Consider the following 15000-nt stretch of genomic DNA (forward strand, 5'->3'; position numbering starts at 1 on the left):
TAAAGTCACACAGCATGGAATGTTATCAGTTCGGAAGGTGCTGGCTAGGAATATTAAGTATGGAAATGGGAATGCAGATGGTACAGACGGCCCAAGGGGGGAGGAGGGGGGGGGGGGGTGTTGTGTTTTCTCCACCAAAAAATGAAGAAGCTCATTGACATGAGACATGACGTGCACAGAATAGTTCCATTTGTGCTCGACTTTGTTGCACCACTTGAATGACATTGTTTAACCACTTGAAAAGAGGAGATGTCATCTTGGGATTGTAATTAGGAAGAGTTTGTAAGTCCTGTAGCTCACTTCACTAGTTTCTTCCCGTTAGCTTTAGTTGATCTGGATTTTATGGGGCAGCTCTGGTCTGAATTTGTTTCCGATTGCTGCAAGTGTACTATCATATGCCAGTGTAGGATTAGGAAATGGATCACATCCCATCACAGCCTAATTTTTGAGTTGACATTTTAATTGTCGCTGTTAAGAGCTGAGCTGTGGAGAGGAGCATTGGATGATGGGAAATGTGGCTGCAGTGCCCATATCACATTTGGTCGCACGGGAACCCGGGTTCGAGTCCAGTCCAGATCATTTTCCGATCCCACCCCATATCTCTCTCTCTCCCTCTCCCTTCCTATCACTCTCTTCACTGTCCTAAAGGCATAAAAGCACCCCCCTCAAAAAAACAGTCTTCTGCAGTCTATAGGTGCTTCTCAACATGCGTCCTCGATCCTCGAGGGGCATTCCCACTGATCTATAACTAACACTGGATAGAATATCCCATTGTTTTTGCCCCATCATTCTTTATGTAGATCAGTAAGGATCGAGGCCCGAGAAGCGAGGGAGGACGTATAAAAGCCCAAATGAGAGGCACCCACTATTCTTTGGTGATCCAACTCTTGGATCACATTTCTGCAGCTTTCGATCAGTTGGCTGAGATATGGAATGTAATGAGTGGGATGTGAGGGCAGAGGTCCAATCTCTGGAGAACACCAACAGCACAGCAGGCCGACGGTGGAAATGTGTTATCACAGGGGACAAAAGACTCCAAGCAATGGCTGCTGGCCTCATTACTTTAACAATAACACACACACACAGGAGACTGGAGGGAGGGAAAGAAAGGCTGAGAGCAGCAGAGATAGAGAAACCGCAAACACAAGAGAGAGAGAGAAAACGAGAGAGAGAGAGAGAGAGAGAAAGACTGAATATGACTGAAAGAGAGAGAGAGGCAGATAAATAGAGAGAGAAGGGAGGCAGTGAGAGAGTGAAAGGGAGACAGTGTGTGTGTACGTGTGTACGTGTGTACGTGTGTGAGTGTGTGTGTGTGTGTGTGTGTGTGTGTGTGTGTGTGTGTGTGTGTGTGTGTGTGAGGGAATATCACCCCCATGCAGACCGCATCCTACGGAAGCTCCATCTCCCCGCTGCCACCTGTTGATGAATGACAGGAAGGGCTGGAGTGCTTATCACTGCGCCGGGGCCCGGCGTATCTCCACAGACAGAGCGTATTTATATAGACCCGGGCGGCCGCAAATCACACCGCACGGACGTGCCTCTGCTGCCGTCACTGGAGTCGGGGACGGAGACCGCTCCTTAGGAGGGTGGAGCAGAGGGGATGTGTGTGTGTGTGTGTGTGTGTGTGTGTGTGTGTGTGTGTGTGTGTGCGTTGGGGGGGAAGGAGGGGATGGTGATGACGGGGACTTTGTGGCCTTGAGCGTGACGAACGACAGAGAAGAGGTGCATCACCGGAATCCCTGAGCTGACACCTGTCACTCAGCCGGTGGGTGCCATGGTTACGGCTGAGGGAGACGAGCCTGTGAGTTTTCTCAGGCTGGGAGGAGACAGACCTCTGTCAGAGTAATGGCACTGACTGACAGGTTGGTTAGCCTCTGTAGGAAGTGGCTCAATCAGAAGGCGGGCTCAAGCCCTTGCATATTCAGCCCGTCTCTCTGGGAAGGGTGGGGTGGGCATCAGGAACTACAGGTAGGCGTCCTGTTCACTAGGAATTCAATTTGTTTGTAACTGAATACATTGATAATTGAAAGGTTATCTGAATAAAAGTTAGTAGTAATGTTATCTTATATCCTGGATATCCTAAAACATCCTCCACCTCAACAGACACACACACACACACACACACAGAGTTCTGTAGATGATGTTTCTAAGTTCACCGCACATTTTTTATCTTCTCACTACTCTGTCAGAACTTGCCCGATGATACACCATACCGTCTCCATACCGGCATTTATTTCACCAGCCTGACATGCTTGTGATGTCCTCAGACACAGCGTTAGCTGGTGATCATGGCTGTGCTGTATTAGCAGTGCTCTCTGCTGTGATTGGTTCAGACGCGCCGCTTCAGAGGCGACTGTGGCGTCGCCATGCTCCGGTTCTGCGCTTGTTCCGCCCAACACGCCGCGCTGGAGTGCCCTCTAGAACAGAGCGGAGCGTCAGCTGCTCAGAAGCTCTGTGATTACATTGGCCCGTGGTTCAGCGGCTGCAGCATGATGCTAGCAATAGTAGACGTGTACTGTAGGCTGAATTCCCAGGGAATTTGAATGTCACTGACATGTTTGTCTTGACTTGTGTTATAAATCTCCTTGTATTAAAGCAGCAGTAGGGATTAAAAGCCCAAAAATGTCTTGTAAATATTACAGGCTTACTGTCTTATTACTGAGGCAACAATCACTACTCCTAAGTCCTAACACTACTACTACTACTAGTACTACTACTACTACCACCACTACTGCTGCTACTGTATACTACGATAACTACATAATGACAAGGCTGTATTCCAACAACTATTTTGTTCTCTCCCTCTTTCTCCCTCTTTCTCTCTCTCTCTCTCCCCTTGTCCTCTGTACCCTGTTTACACTTGCCTCTCTCTCCTGTTTCTCTCTCTGGCTCACTCATCCTCCCTCCCTCCCCCGCCCCCCTCTCTGTCTCTGTCTCATCCATCACCTCATTCTCTCTGCGTCACCTTTCTGTCTCGTCCTCTCCATGTCCCCTCTGTCTCCCCTCTCATTTCTCTTTTTCTCTTCCCTTTTTATCCCTCTCTCCCTCCATCCCTCTCTCCCTCCCTTGCTCCCTCTCTCTCCCCATCCCTCTCTCTCCCTCCATCCCTCCCTCTCTCTCTCTCCATCCCTCTCTCCCTCCCTTGCTCCCTCTCTCCCTCTCCCCCTCCCTCCCTCTCGCTCTCCCTCCATCCCTCTCTCCCTCCCTTGCTCCCTCTCTCTCTCTCTCTCAATCCCTCTCTCCATCCCTCTCTCCCCCTCTCTCTTCATCCCTCTCTCCCTCTCTCTCTCTCTATGCCCAGGGAGCTGATGTTGACTCTGGCCCTGGGGCAGGTTCTCTCTCTGCTCATCTGTGGGATCGGCCTGACCAGCAAGTACCTGGCCGACGACTACCGCGCCAACACCCCCGTGTTCCAGAGCTTTCTCAACTACATCCTCCTCTTCCTGGTCTACACCACCACGCTGGCCGTCAGGCAAGGTACTGGGATGAAATCAGGACCCACCACCACCACCACCACCAAACACACTCACACACACACAGAGGCTCATCCCAGCTAGATCAGATAATTACTGATATCACCTGTGTGAAGTGCACAGGTAGAAAGAATGTATGGCAGGACTTTTACTTTCAGGACCCGGGATGTCGGCCTCCTGGGAACTGTGGGTCTCTCTAAGAACAAAAGGTTTAATCACTTCAGTGGAATGCATAGTGGCATGCAAGTTAAAAGCAGCGTGGCATTATCTCCATGGCTAATCGTGCTGTTTGCAGTCCCAGCAGGGGCTGGTGACCTTTAGCCGCCCAGCACTCAGCAGGTTAGCGTGCCCATACCACTGGTGTGAGAGTGCATGAATAGAGACACACCTCAGCAGGGTAGTCCTCCATTAGAAGCCATTAACTCTCCTCTGCCTGTGCACACACACTGGAGCGCTAGCCAGTAGGCGTGTGTGTGAATAAAAGTCCCCGTGAGCAGCGGGTAAAGTAGTCTGGGCCAAGCCTTTTTTTTTTTTACACAGCCATTTGTTTTCAGCCAATCAGCAATGCTGTTTCCGTAACATGATCAGAAATTGAGCTGAAAAATCAACAGCCTTTTCACCAGCATCGAGGATTGCACCTTTTAACTTTAATGGATCTTTTTCCTAACAAAATGCAAGGCTGTCATTTGCTACCAAATTTACAGTATGTAAGCAAAACGTTTTGGGACTTAGGCCTATGCCATTACACTCAAAGGATGATATCCCAATCCCAATGATATTCCATCTTTAAATCATTAGGTATTAATATGGAGATGGGCCCCCTTTGCAGCTGTAACAGCTTTCAGTCTTTTGGGTAGGATTTTAGAGTGTGTGCAATTTTTATTGAAAGGGAAAATATCCGCACACTGTCTTCATTGCTCTCAGAGGTGATTTAATTGTAAAACATTTTGACCACTGGTCTTTGTCAAGAAGGCCTGGCTCTCAATCTCTCTCTCAATGTTTGAATGGATACATAGACCTGTTCTCTGTGGGCCAGTCAAGTTCTCGCCCAACCATGTCTTTACAGATCTTTATGGACCTTTGTGCACTGGGGTAAAGAGATGTTGGAACCGCTAAGGGATTCCCCAAACTGTTCCCAAAAAGTTGTAAGCATAAAATTGTCCCAAATGTCTTAGTGCACTGAAGCATTAAGATGTCTTTCGCTTACCCAAGCCCAACACCTGAAAAAAACCTTATACTTTAGTATCCCTCCACCAGTGTGACTCTCTACAGTTTCCAAAGCAAGGTCTTTGGAGACAAGTTTAAGGGATTTTGGTATGGAAGAACTTAACTGGCTCGCAGAAAATACGGTTCTCTACCCCCTCAAACACCTTTGGGGTGAACTTCTCGTCCAACATCAGTGTCTGGCCTCAAAAAATGATGTAATGGCAAAAGTTGCCACAGATCCTCCAAAGTCTTGTGGATCACTTCCATGTTGGCTTTGGATTTAGAATGGGATGTCATTGAATTTGTTGTGGGTGTAATGGCAGGCATCCCAGTACTTTTGTCTATACCGAAAAAAACCCCATCATGATCGAGGATGCCATTTTTGTAACACGGCTGTCAGTGAGAACACAGCCTCAGGCCTTGTCATGAATCATTCATACCCCTTCAGTTCACTGTTCAGGGCATCAGTTCTTCACTTCTTCAAGTTCCCTCAGACTACACAGACCACTCCATATTCTTTAAAAGGGAGACTTTCTATAAATAACTTATGACAGGGGTGGAAAACATTGATGACAGTTTGAACTTAGTTGGATGATGTAATTGTTACACATGTTATCTGTGAGGCTTATCAAGATTAAGTAACACCTGCCCTCAGTCTCTCCTACTGTGCACTCATAAAACGAATGTGTTGAAAATAACACAACTTGTGTTGTTTTCTTAACACATCTCTATGTCCAGTTAGGTACAACACAGTATGTGTTGTTTCTAACTCATTTGTTTTAAGAGTGTGAGAGTAGAAAAGGAGCAGTATTACTGAAGTTTTGTATTTGATTGTCGTCAGCTATTTCTGCATTAGACCGACTTTTAATTGACTCAATAGAAGACATTGACAGAGAATAGTGCGCAGTCATTTCTTTTTTTGTCTAAACATGGCCATTGACAGAGAGGTTTCCTCTAAAAGCCTTTCTCCTTTTGGTGTGATTTGGGAGTCGGTGACTGTCTAGAAGCTATGCTTTCTGCCAAGGGCTGTGCCCTTCACTATAATACTTCAATTTGAGAGATTCTGTTGGGTCTGGCCAGGGAAGAGGCTAAGTAGAAGTGGCTCTTCCAAGAATCTCAAGGATTTTCTCTGTGAGAGGCAGAGTTGGAAACTAAAAGCATCAAAAACATCGGGTTCTTTATCTGTCAACTTTGAGGGTGACCGCTAAGTGAGTGTGTGGGGGGTTTATTTAGTTTCCCCACACACACTCATGTTCTGTTGAACCACTTAACACTAGATGAACCTTGCTGGAAGGCATCCTATGCAAGGTTAATATGGCAGCTTTGAAGTCATGTTGATGGTGAAGTAACTTATAAAAGGGAGAATGGTGCGCTCTAAGATCTTTGTACTAGATGTTCTAGAATAAAGCAATAAGCCCCGAGAGGCTGTAGTTAACACTGTTTTTTGAACAGCTAAGGGGCGTTGTTAAGCATGACGCTGGGGTAGGATATACAGTACATAGGCTGGAATCTGCCTTTGAGTCCAAAGCTAAAAGAAGCTGCTGGAGACAGAAGCTACTGGTACCTTTTTTACTGTGCAATTACCTGGCCTTTTTATCAGTCCACCCCATTATAAGTCCATTAGAAGAAATACTGAAATGACACATGCTGACTGTACCATTATAGCCTTGAATTATTTTCTTGACCTTAGAGAACCCAAGTCTATAATTTGCTCATAGCCAAATGAATATAAGAACGCTGCAGGGCATAGGGAGCCTAACTGAGCTAAACAATCATCTTCACACGTCTACACCACCTAAGCTTTGATTCTGCATATGTAGCTCTTTGCGCGTGGTGTTTTTTATATCCTGAAACCTCTGAGAGGGTCGGCCATTAGGAAGCCAACGAGTTCTGCGAAGCATTGATGTTCATGTCTAACAAAATGGACGCCTTTGCAGGAAAGCAAGCGGTGCAACACACACAAGACGTGTCACATTTTTTGCAGTTCATTATGTGCACATGTCGAATGCCAGTTTTGTGGAACAATTTTGATCTAATTTCCTCGTCGTTGCCTCACGATTTCCCTGAGCCAGAAATAGAGCAAACAAGTGAAGGCCTGGAATGCTAAATGCGATTTATTAATAGAAAGCTGGCGGGAGCCATAACTAAGAGACACCTTCCGCACGTTTTGTCTGTGCTTCTGGTAAACATGGATCACTCGAGCACTGGGTGTTTTTAAATGTGTGCTGAGGGAAGATTAAGCAAATACATGTCTCATACAGGAGCTCTTCTCATGTCTGTCTCAAGACCCTCCCCTTATCAAAATGTCCTATAGGACTACAATCCGATTTGGGATCCAAAATCCTTTTGGATTCCAATAGCAACAATCCTATAGGATTTAGGAATCCTACAAGATTGTAAAAAACAAAATCCAAAATCTGATTAGAATCCTATAGGATCCTACTGGTTCCAAAATCTGATTGGAATCTGATTGGAATCCGACAGGACTTTTTGCTATGGGTCAGCAGTGGCTAGTTAAATTGGTCTTGACAAGTAATAGATACCACATCACAGAGCTCTATAACAAGAGCGTCCATCTTTGTTTTTCCTCAATTTGAAATTACAGATTTCCAGTGGATAGTCCTTCATCTCCATACCATGCCCGCCAAACTAAACAGATAGGAAAAAAAGTGCTTACTCTGACAACATTGGACCCAGTTCACTGTTCTATCGTTGCTTTGTCATTGCTTTGTCATGCTTGAAAGACACGCTCCCTTTCACTCCCTGATGCTGGAGCCACTGGAGCAGAGGAAGTGTAAAAGCGCTGCGCTTCCTAATTAGCCGTGGAGTCCGGCGCTTTTCTGCTCTCCTACTCCTGACGCCTGAACTTGGGATGGCACCAGCGAGCTGCGGAAAAGGCCATTATTCCCAAGTCAAGCTGCTCTCTCCGTGAGAGAAAGACGCAGCTGTGGCACTCCCGAGTTTCCGCTGCGCGCCAAATTGCTCCGCTCGCTTTGTGTGTCTGTAGTGTCTGGCGGCCGTGGCCGTGGTTATTGCGTCCGTCGATAAAGAGGGACACGTTTTGCGAGTGAATGGCGTCTGGCTCTGGCTGGTTGTCTCGCTCCTAAATAGGTGGGGGCTGGCAGTGGGCAGTGAGTAGCAGCTTCCCATCGGATGCCTTGCCTGGGTGACTTACAATCAACTGCTGAGTAACTCCACCACCACTCCCCCTCCACCTACCCCCACCCACCACTCCCCCTCCCCACCAAGCCCTCCGCTGCTAGATGCCACCAGGTTAAATCGCCCAAGCACACTGTGTTCCCAGCTGTGAAAGAAATTGTGGTGTGCAAGTGTTCTCTTTTAGTGTTTTCTCTCTCCCTCTCTCTCTTGCTTACTCTCTCTCTCTCTCTCTCTCTCCCTCTCTCTCTCTCTCTCTCTTTTCTCTCTTGATCCCTCTGTGAAGTGATTGAGCAGTACTCGACTTGTGTTCAACAGGAGGGACTCTTTCACCCTCCGCCATGTGAACGCGCTGTTGTTCTCTCCCCTCCAGCCTCTCCCTGTGTGCTCCCTCTCCGGCCTGGCAGCACTGCTAGTGCTGGGTGCTATGGCTTAGAAATGAACCTTGAATAGACCCCCCCCCCCACACACACACACGTATCATAGTATCATTAGATTATACATTATGTATAGTAGTAGGCCTACTCTTGCATTACTAGTATCATTAGTTTATACAGTGTGTAGTAGGCCTACTCTTGCATTAGTATCATTAGTTTATACAGTGTGCAGTATGCCTACTCTTGCATTACTAGTATCATTAGTTTATATACATTGTACAGTCGGTATGCTATATGCTTATTATGGATGACCTCACTAATGAGCTCCATTACATCACATCCTGCTTATGTTTGCTGCCCGTCAGCAGCTGGATAAGGTTCAGAGAAAAATCGACTTTCAAAAAAAACAAATCCATTTGAATGAAAAACTCGATTTTCGATTTAAAAACTTTTTTTCCTCTTTTTAGCCCTAGCCCCAGTACAGATTCCGTTCACACCTCAGTCAGCTAAGGAACAGGAAAAGAGACAGAGCAACATGATAGAGAGAGAGAGAGAGAGAGAGAGAGAGAGAGAGAGAGAGAGAGAGAGAGAGAGAACCAGACAGCAACAGGTGAGAGACTAAACACAGCCAGTGGTGTCTATCTCCTGAGGCATCTCTCTCAGGGCCTCGTGCCTCATCCTGAGTGACGTTCGTCTTTTCCCTCTCTCTTTGCCTGAGGCACCACAGTAAGCCAAATAAAAAATTAAACTCTACCTCTGCCTCGAAGAACAGTCAACATGCTGTCTTGCCGCTATTTCACGTAGAGTCCGTTATTACTGTAATAATAACAGCAGGCTAGTGTCATTGGCAAATGGGAAACTCCCAGTCTGAAGGCACCTGCAGCCTTGCTTCACATTATTAAATCCATTTCCTATTAGTGCAGTTTGCATTCTCATTTCAGTGGAACGGCTACAGTGAGCAAGGCAACACCGACGTGACATCTGGCTTGTTTGCCTCGTTGAGACTCTAGTGAGCCTCGCTGCGGTTTGGAACGGGCCAACGACTGAGACATCTCTCATCTGCTGTCGTGAGAGTATAAACTCGTCTCTCTGACATCTCGGGTGACAGCTGATGGAGTCAGAACATCTCCCCATCTGGTGCAGTCGCACGAATGAGAGTGTGTTGGTTTGCGGGAATGACGAACCCTTTTCGCGTTCCTCGCAAAACGAGCACAGCGACACGCGAGCATATGGCAGCTCCGTGGCTCTGCTATTGTTAGGGAAAGGGGCAGACGAATGGAGGCGGCTGGCAGCCATTTTTTTTGTCAGCCGACGCGAGGGGGGCCAGGTGGACGCAGTCCAAGAGAAATGAACAAACGGTGATAACGCAGATAATCACAGCCGAGCTAACACACACACAGTTACAGCCAAAAAGAGGGAGAAATATGTGTGTGTGTGTGTCTGTGTGTGTGTGTGAGAGAGAGAAAGTGTGTGTGTGTGTCTGTGTGTCTGTGTGTGTGTGTGAGAGAGAGAGAGAGAGAGAGAAAGTGTGTGTGTGAGAGAGACAGACAGACAGAGGGAATGTGTATAAAGTGTCTGTATGTGTACAGCATCAGCCAACACCCTCTGCCGCTGCAAACTTCCACAACTTCCCCCAAGGACACTGGCAGGCGAAGCATACCATCAAAACATGCCAGAGTGTTAACAGTCGGCCAACTGCTCGGCGCCCGTCAAAAGAAAAACATATTTCATTTGAGGCACCCAGCGCATGGCCCATCAGACAGTGACCAACTTTTTTCTTTTAATTACTTTCCTCTACACTCGGCTAACTCTCCAGACAACATTTCCCCGTTCGAACGCAAGTTGCTTGTGGCAGCCATTTCCTTGAAGCGCTATTCGCTGTATTGATTTCTCCTCGACTCTCTTCGGAGTCATTCTGAGAGAGTAATTCTCCCGATGCTTGGAGAGGCCGCCGTAACCCCCCCCCTCCCCCAGCACCCGCCTCTCGGTGGACAGATATGATGTATCAGTGCCTTAATGAATCCTTGCTTAATTTTACGCTGTCCTACTCCAAGCTCAGGGTGACTGCCGGCCCAATTTTAGAGTTTCTTCCGTCGTGTTCTTTTCCTCTAGTGAGCTCCCTCTCCCTCTCCCTCATTCACATCTTTCATCTCACATAGCTGCAAAAAAAGAAATTTAATTCTCTCTCTCTCTCTATCTCTCTCTAAAAAGTTATGCTTTCTGCAGTATGCTGTATTTCTCAACACAATTAGGAATAGAGTTTCCCGGTTAAAGTCTTGGCTAGAGGCAGGTGATGCAAGAGAAAAGAAACCACTCTGAGTCTTAAATGTTTCAGTTTCGCAAAGCAATAGCCTGCTCGTGTTGCACCAAGTTGATAGGTACGTTTATAATTTTCGGCGTTTGTGTCAGCATTGCCATTATTTGTTGTTCATGCTTGCTTTTCGTTTGAACTCTGAGCCTTAGCCTGCTTTCTCTTAACAGGCTTTTATCAGCCTTGTTGCAGTCCTCCAGTCTACCACAGAACTGACAAGAGAAGAGAACAAACATCTGTGAGAGACTAGAGCTTTAGCTGCTGTGTGTGTGTGTGAGAGAGTGTGTGAGTGTGTGAGTGTGTGAGTGTGTGAGTGTGTAAGTGTGTGAGTGTGTGTGTGTGTGTGTGTGTGTCACTGAACTGACAAGAGTGTGTGAAAGATCTCCCATCCTTTTAGTTACCTGTGTGTGTGTGTGTGTGTGTGTGTGTGTGTGTGTGTGTGTGTGTGTGTGTGTGTGTGTGTGTGTGTGTGTGTGTGTATGTGTGTGTGTGTCTGTGTGTGTGTGTGTGTGTGTGTGTGTTTGTGTGTGTGTGTGTGTGTGTGTGCGCGCTACTGAACTGACAAGGGAAGTGTACAAAACTGGCTGAAAGGTGGGAGCTTGGTCTGCGTGTGTGTGTGCGTGTGTGAGAGAAAGAGAGAGAGAGAGAGAGAGAGAGAGAGAGGGTAAGGAGAGGGAGAGAGAGGTAGAGAAATCAAGAGAGGGAGAGAGAGAACGAGATAGAGAAGTCGAGAGAGAGACAGAGCGCATACAGGAAAAGAATTGAACTGTAGAGAGGTGGGAGCGCTGCTCTTTTTTTCCCCCATGTGAGAGATTTGATGGGGCTTGTCACAGTCCAGTGGTTCTCATTATCCCGACCCTCATCTTCCTCCGGGAAACCGCGAGCGCCCTGCTAAGGTCACCGTCCTCGTCCTCTGCTGCCTGTGATTGCCTCTGAAAGCTTTCTCGTCGTTTCCTGCCAAGGAGTCTCGCGCTCAGCCAAGTCGCGCTGCTTTAGGGGGGGTACACCTGGAGACAGGAACAGTCGTCGCACCTGCCTGAGAGGGAGCTGCCGTGATGCTAGCGGCAGGTGAAGCCGCGTGCGCAGCTTTGCAGGTTCACCTGCGGACGCCAAATCAATAATGTATCCTGGATTTTTTTAGTATTCTCTTTTTTCGCTCTCTGCACATTTGTTGTAACCACTCAAAGTGTGTCTCTCTCTCTCTCTCTCTCTCTCTCTCTCTCTCTCTCTCTCTGTGTGTGTGTGTGTGTGTGTGTGTGTGAGCGTGTGTGTGTCTGTATGTGTGTCTGTGTCTGTGTGTGTGTGCGCATGTGTGTATGTGTGTACTGTATGTAGTGTGTGTGTGTGTGGGTTTGTCTGTGTGTGTGGTTGTTTGTGTTTGTGTGTTTGTGTGTGTGCATGGATGTAGTGTGTTTTCAAGAGTAGCCATCCTCCTCTGTCCAATAATCAACTCAATGATGCCATGTACTGTACCATGTAAACAGTCCCTGGATGGGATAAGTCCTATTGACTTAGGCCAGCTCAGGAGTGGGTAGCCAAAGACTGGCTTAGCACACGCAACATCATGCAGTCCAATAACGAGAGCCCCCCCCCCCCCCCCATGCAGACGGCCCTGCTCTTGTCTTCAGTCGTCAGCAGCTTTGTCAGTGCACACAAAAGAAACATTTCTTTATTTATTTACTTAATTATTTATTTTTCGAGGACCACATCATCATCGGTCGCCCTGGAGAAATAATTGCCCACATTTTCCCTTCCCTCCAGAGGGCCACTTCCGAACACAGATAATGGCCTCCCATGTAATGTGCCCCCCCCCCCCCCCATCTCTCCCTCCTCTCTCCCCCCTCTCCACCTGCTCTCCTCTTCTCTTCTCCTGTCCTCTCCTCCTCTCCTTTCATCTCCTCTCCTCTCCTCCTCTCCTCTCCTTTCCTCCTCTGTGCCATCAGCGGTGCCGGCTGGCTGGTGTGTACCTGTCAGTGAGTGCGAGTACAGCTGGGCATAATCCGCTCATCATTTATTAATTACACCCCACTCGCCTTCCTCTTATCAGCCGCCTCGTTCCAGAACTCTCTCTGGAGTGGGCTTTTTGTGTGTGTGTGTGTGTGTGTGTGTGTGTGTGTGTGTGTGTGTGTGTGTGTGTGTGTGTCTTTTGTTTGTGACTGATGGCGTGCCAGTGAAGGAAGGGGAGGGGATGCTGCTGCACCTTGCAGACCAGACTAGATGATTATTTATTTCACTTCCACACACACACACACACACACACACACACACACACACACACACACACACACACACTCTCACACTCCCCTTGCAGACCAGACTAGTTGAGATATGATTATTTATTTCACTTCACTCCCACCACACACATACACACACACACCCCTTGCAGACTAGACTATACTAGTTGAGATATTGTTATTTATTTGACTTAACCCTCACCACCCACACGCACACACACACGCACATACACTCACTCACACAGTCACAGTCACACTCCCACACACACACCCCTTGTTGACCAGAGTAGTGGAGATATGATTATCCCCCCCCCCCCCCCCCCCACACACACACACCAACACATACATACTGTACACACACACACGCTCCCACTCCCCTCTCCCTCTGAATAGACTCTATGCTCGGCTGAGCTTGCCTGGCGCGGTGAGTACCGGTTGGTTCCGGTGGGTTCCGGTGGGACGGCGGTGTGAGTGTGAATTACAGCCGCGCCTCTCCGGAGTGCTGAGGTGCCTGGAGCGTCCTGCGCCGTAAATCGAGCTGTTGAGTCTAAATCTGGCCTCCATCTCTCAGAGCTAATTGTTATGTTAGCGCCGCAGTGCTCTCAATTGATTGGTTATTGTCATTATGCCCGCGGAGGACCACGGATCTGCGCTGTTTGGCTCTTTTTAATGAATATTCCGGCTCTTTCAAACCAATTCCTGGCCACGTCGTCTGTGGTGTCTGTGCCGATAGCCATAGACAATGATTTCTGTATTTCTGTGTCTTTGTGCTTTCCATATGGAAAGTCTGTAATGTATACAGTACAGGCCCTTTCAAGGTTTCCGCGTTTTGTTATGTTTCAGACTCGTCTTAAAATGGGTGAAATTATTTTTTTCTCATCAATCTACACAATCTCAATCTGATAAAAAGCAGGTGTTGGAGTGTTTTGTTTTGAAATATGCCCTTTACGTAAGTATCCTTCAGACCGTGTGTTATGACCAGAGTTTTCCAGCTCTGGTGGGTGCCTCCTACTTCTATCAATAGTCCTTGAGATGCTTTTACAACTAGATTGGAGTCCACCTGTGCCGAAACAAATTCACTGAACGTAATTAGAAGAGGCACACACCTCTTTATATAAGGTCTCATAGTTGATGGTGTATGCCAGAGTAAAAACCGAGCCATAAGGTCGAGAGAATTGTCCAGACTCAATGCGAGACAGGGTTGTGCATGTGAAGACATTGATCTGAGGAAAGATACAGAAACCTTTCGGCAGCATTGAAAGTGCCCAAGAGCACGGTAGCCTTCATCATTCTCAAATGGAAAAGATTTGATACAACCAGCAGTCCTCTTAGATCTGGCCTTCCAGCCAAACTGAGTCATCCGGGACGAAGGGCCTTGGTCAGACAGGTAACCAAGGACCCACTGGTCACTATGAATGAGATCCAGAGTTGCTTTGTGCAGATGAGAGAAGCGTACAGAAGGACAGACATCAGTGCAGCTCAGTGTCTGGTTTCTTTCACAGATTGGTCATTGTGATCAAATAGTTCAGTCTTCATTTCATCAGACCAGATGATTTTACTTCTCATGGTCTGAGAGTTGTTCGGGTGCTTTTTGGCAAACTCCTGGTAAAAAATGGCTTCCGTCTATCCACTCTACCATAACGGCTTGATTGATGGTGCTGCTCTGATGGTTGTCCTTCTTTACTTTTCTCTCATCTTTTCAAAGGAAATCTGAAAACCCATGACCTTGCATTACCCATTAACTTGAACACTTGAACTCTCCACCACTTGCGTTTCATATACTTTTTACTGTTTAATTACAACGTTAACATTCCACTCATTTACAGTAATTTACAGTAAAGTGAATGAGCAATGAGTTGCATGGAGACATTTCGTCATGTTACATTTAACGGTTTTTGAATGAGGATAAGGCAGAGGCAGACATCCCGGGTTCAGAAAGTAAAAGTCCTGCCAAGTATTTGATCCAACCATTTAGTAAACCAGCTCATCCTAACTAGCAGCCATGTACATCAGATAATTACTGATATCACCTCTGTTAAGTGCACAGGTAGAAAGAATATATGGCAGGACTTTTACTCTGTGGAACCAGGAATGTCCGCCTCTGGGATAAGGTATGAGTAAAGTAGTTAAAGGATCTGTGATCACCTGTCTAATCACCGCTGTGAGGATATCCTTAACCAATGCTGCCCTCACTCATGCCATACTACTTAAGCTCTTGTGTGCCAACGCTGCCCTCACTGGTG

The 15000-nt window shown here is 47.2% G+C and overlaps 1 protein-coding gene across 1 annotated transcript in view; it reads left to right on the top strand.

Annotated features, from left to right (window-relative positions):
* The window catches only part of slc35f1 (solute carrier family 35 member F1), a 66896-nt gene that overhangs the window by 7040 nt on the left and 44856 nt on the right, over positions 1-15000 (top strand). The window contains exons 3-4 of the mRNA XM_062551320.1: positions 2334-2434; positions 3302-3477. Of these exons, the coding sequence (XP_062407304.1) occupies positions 2334-2434; positions 3302-3477 (277 nt within the window). The remainder of the gene's footprint in view (positions 1-2333; positions 2435-3301; positions 3478-15000) is intronic.

This window comes from Sardina pilchardus, chromosome 12 (assembly GCF_963854185.1).
Source record: "Sardina pilchardus chromosome 12, fSarPil1.1, whole genome shotgun sequence".
Lineage (NCBI taxonomy): Eukaryota > Metazoa > Chordata > Actinopteri > Clupeiformes > Clupeidae > Sardina > Sardina pilchardus.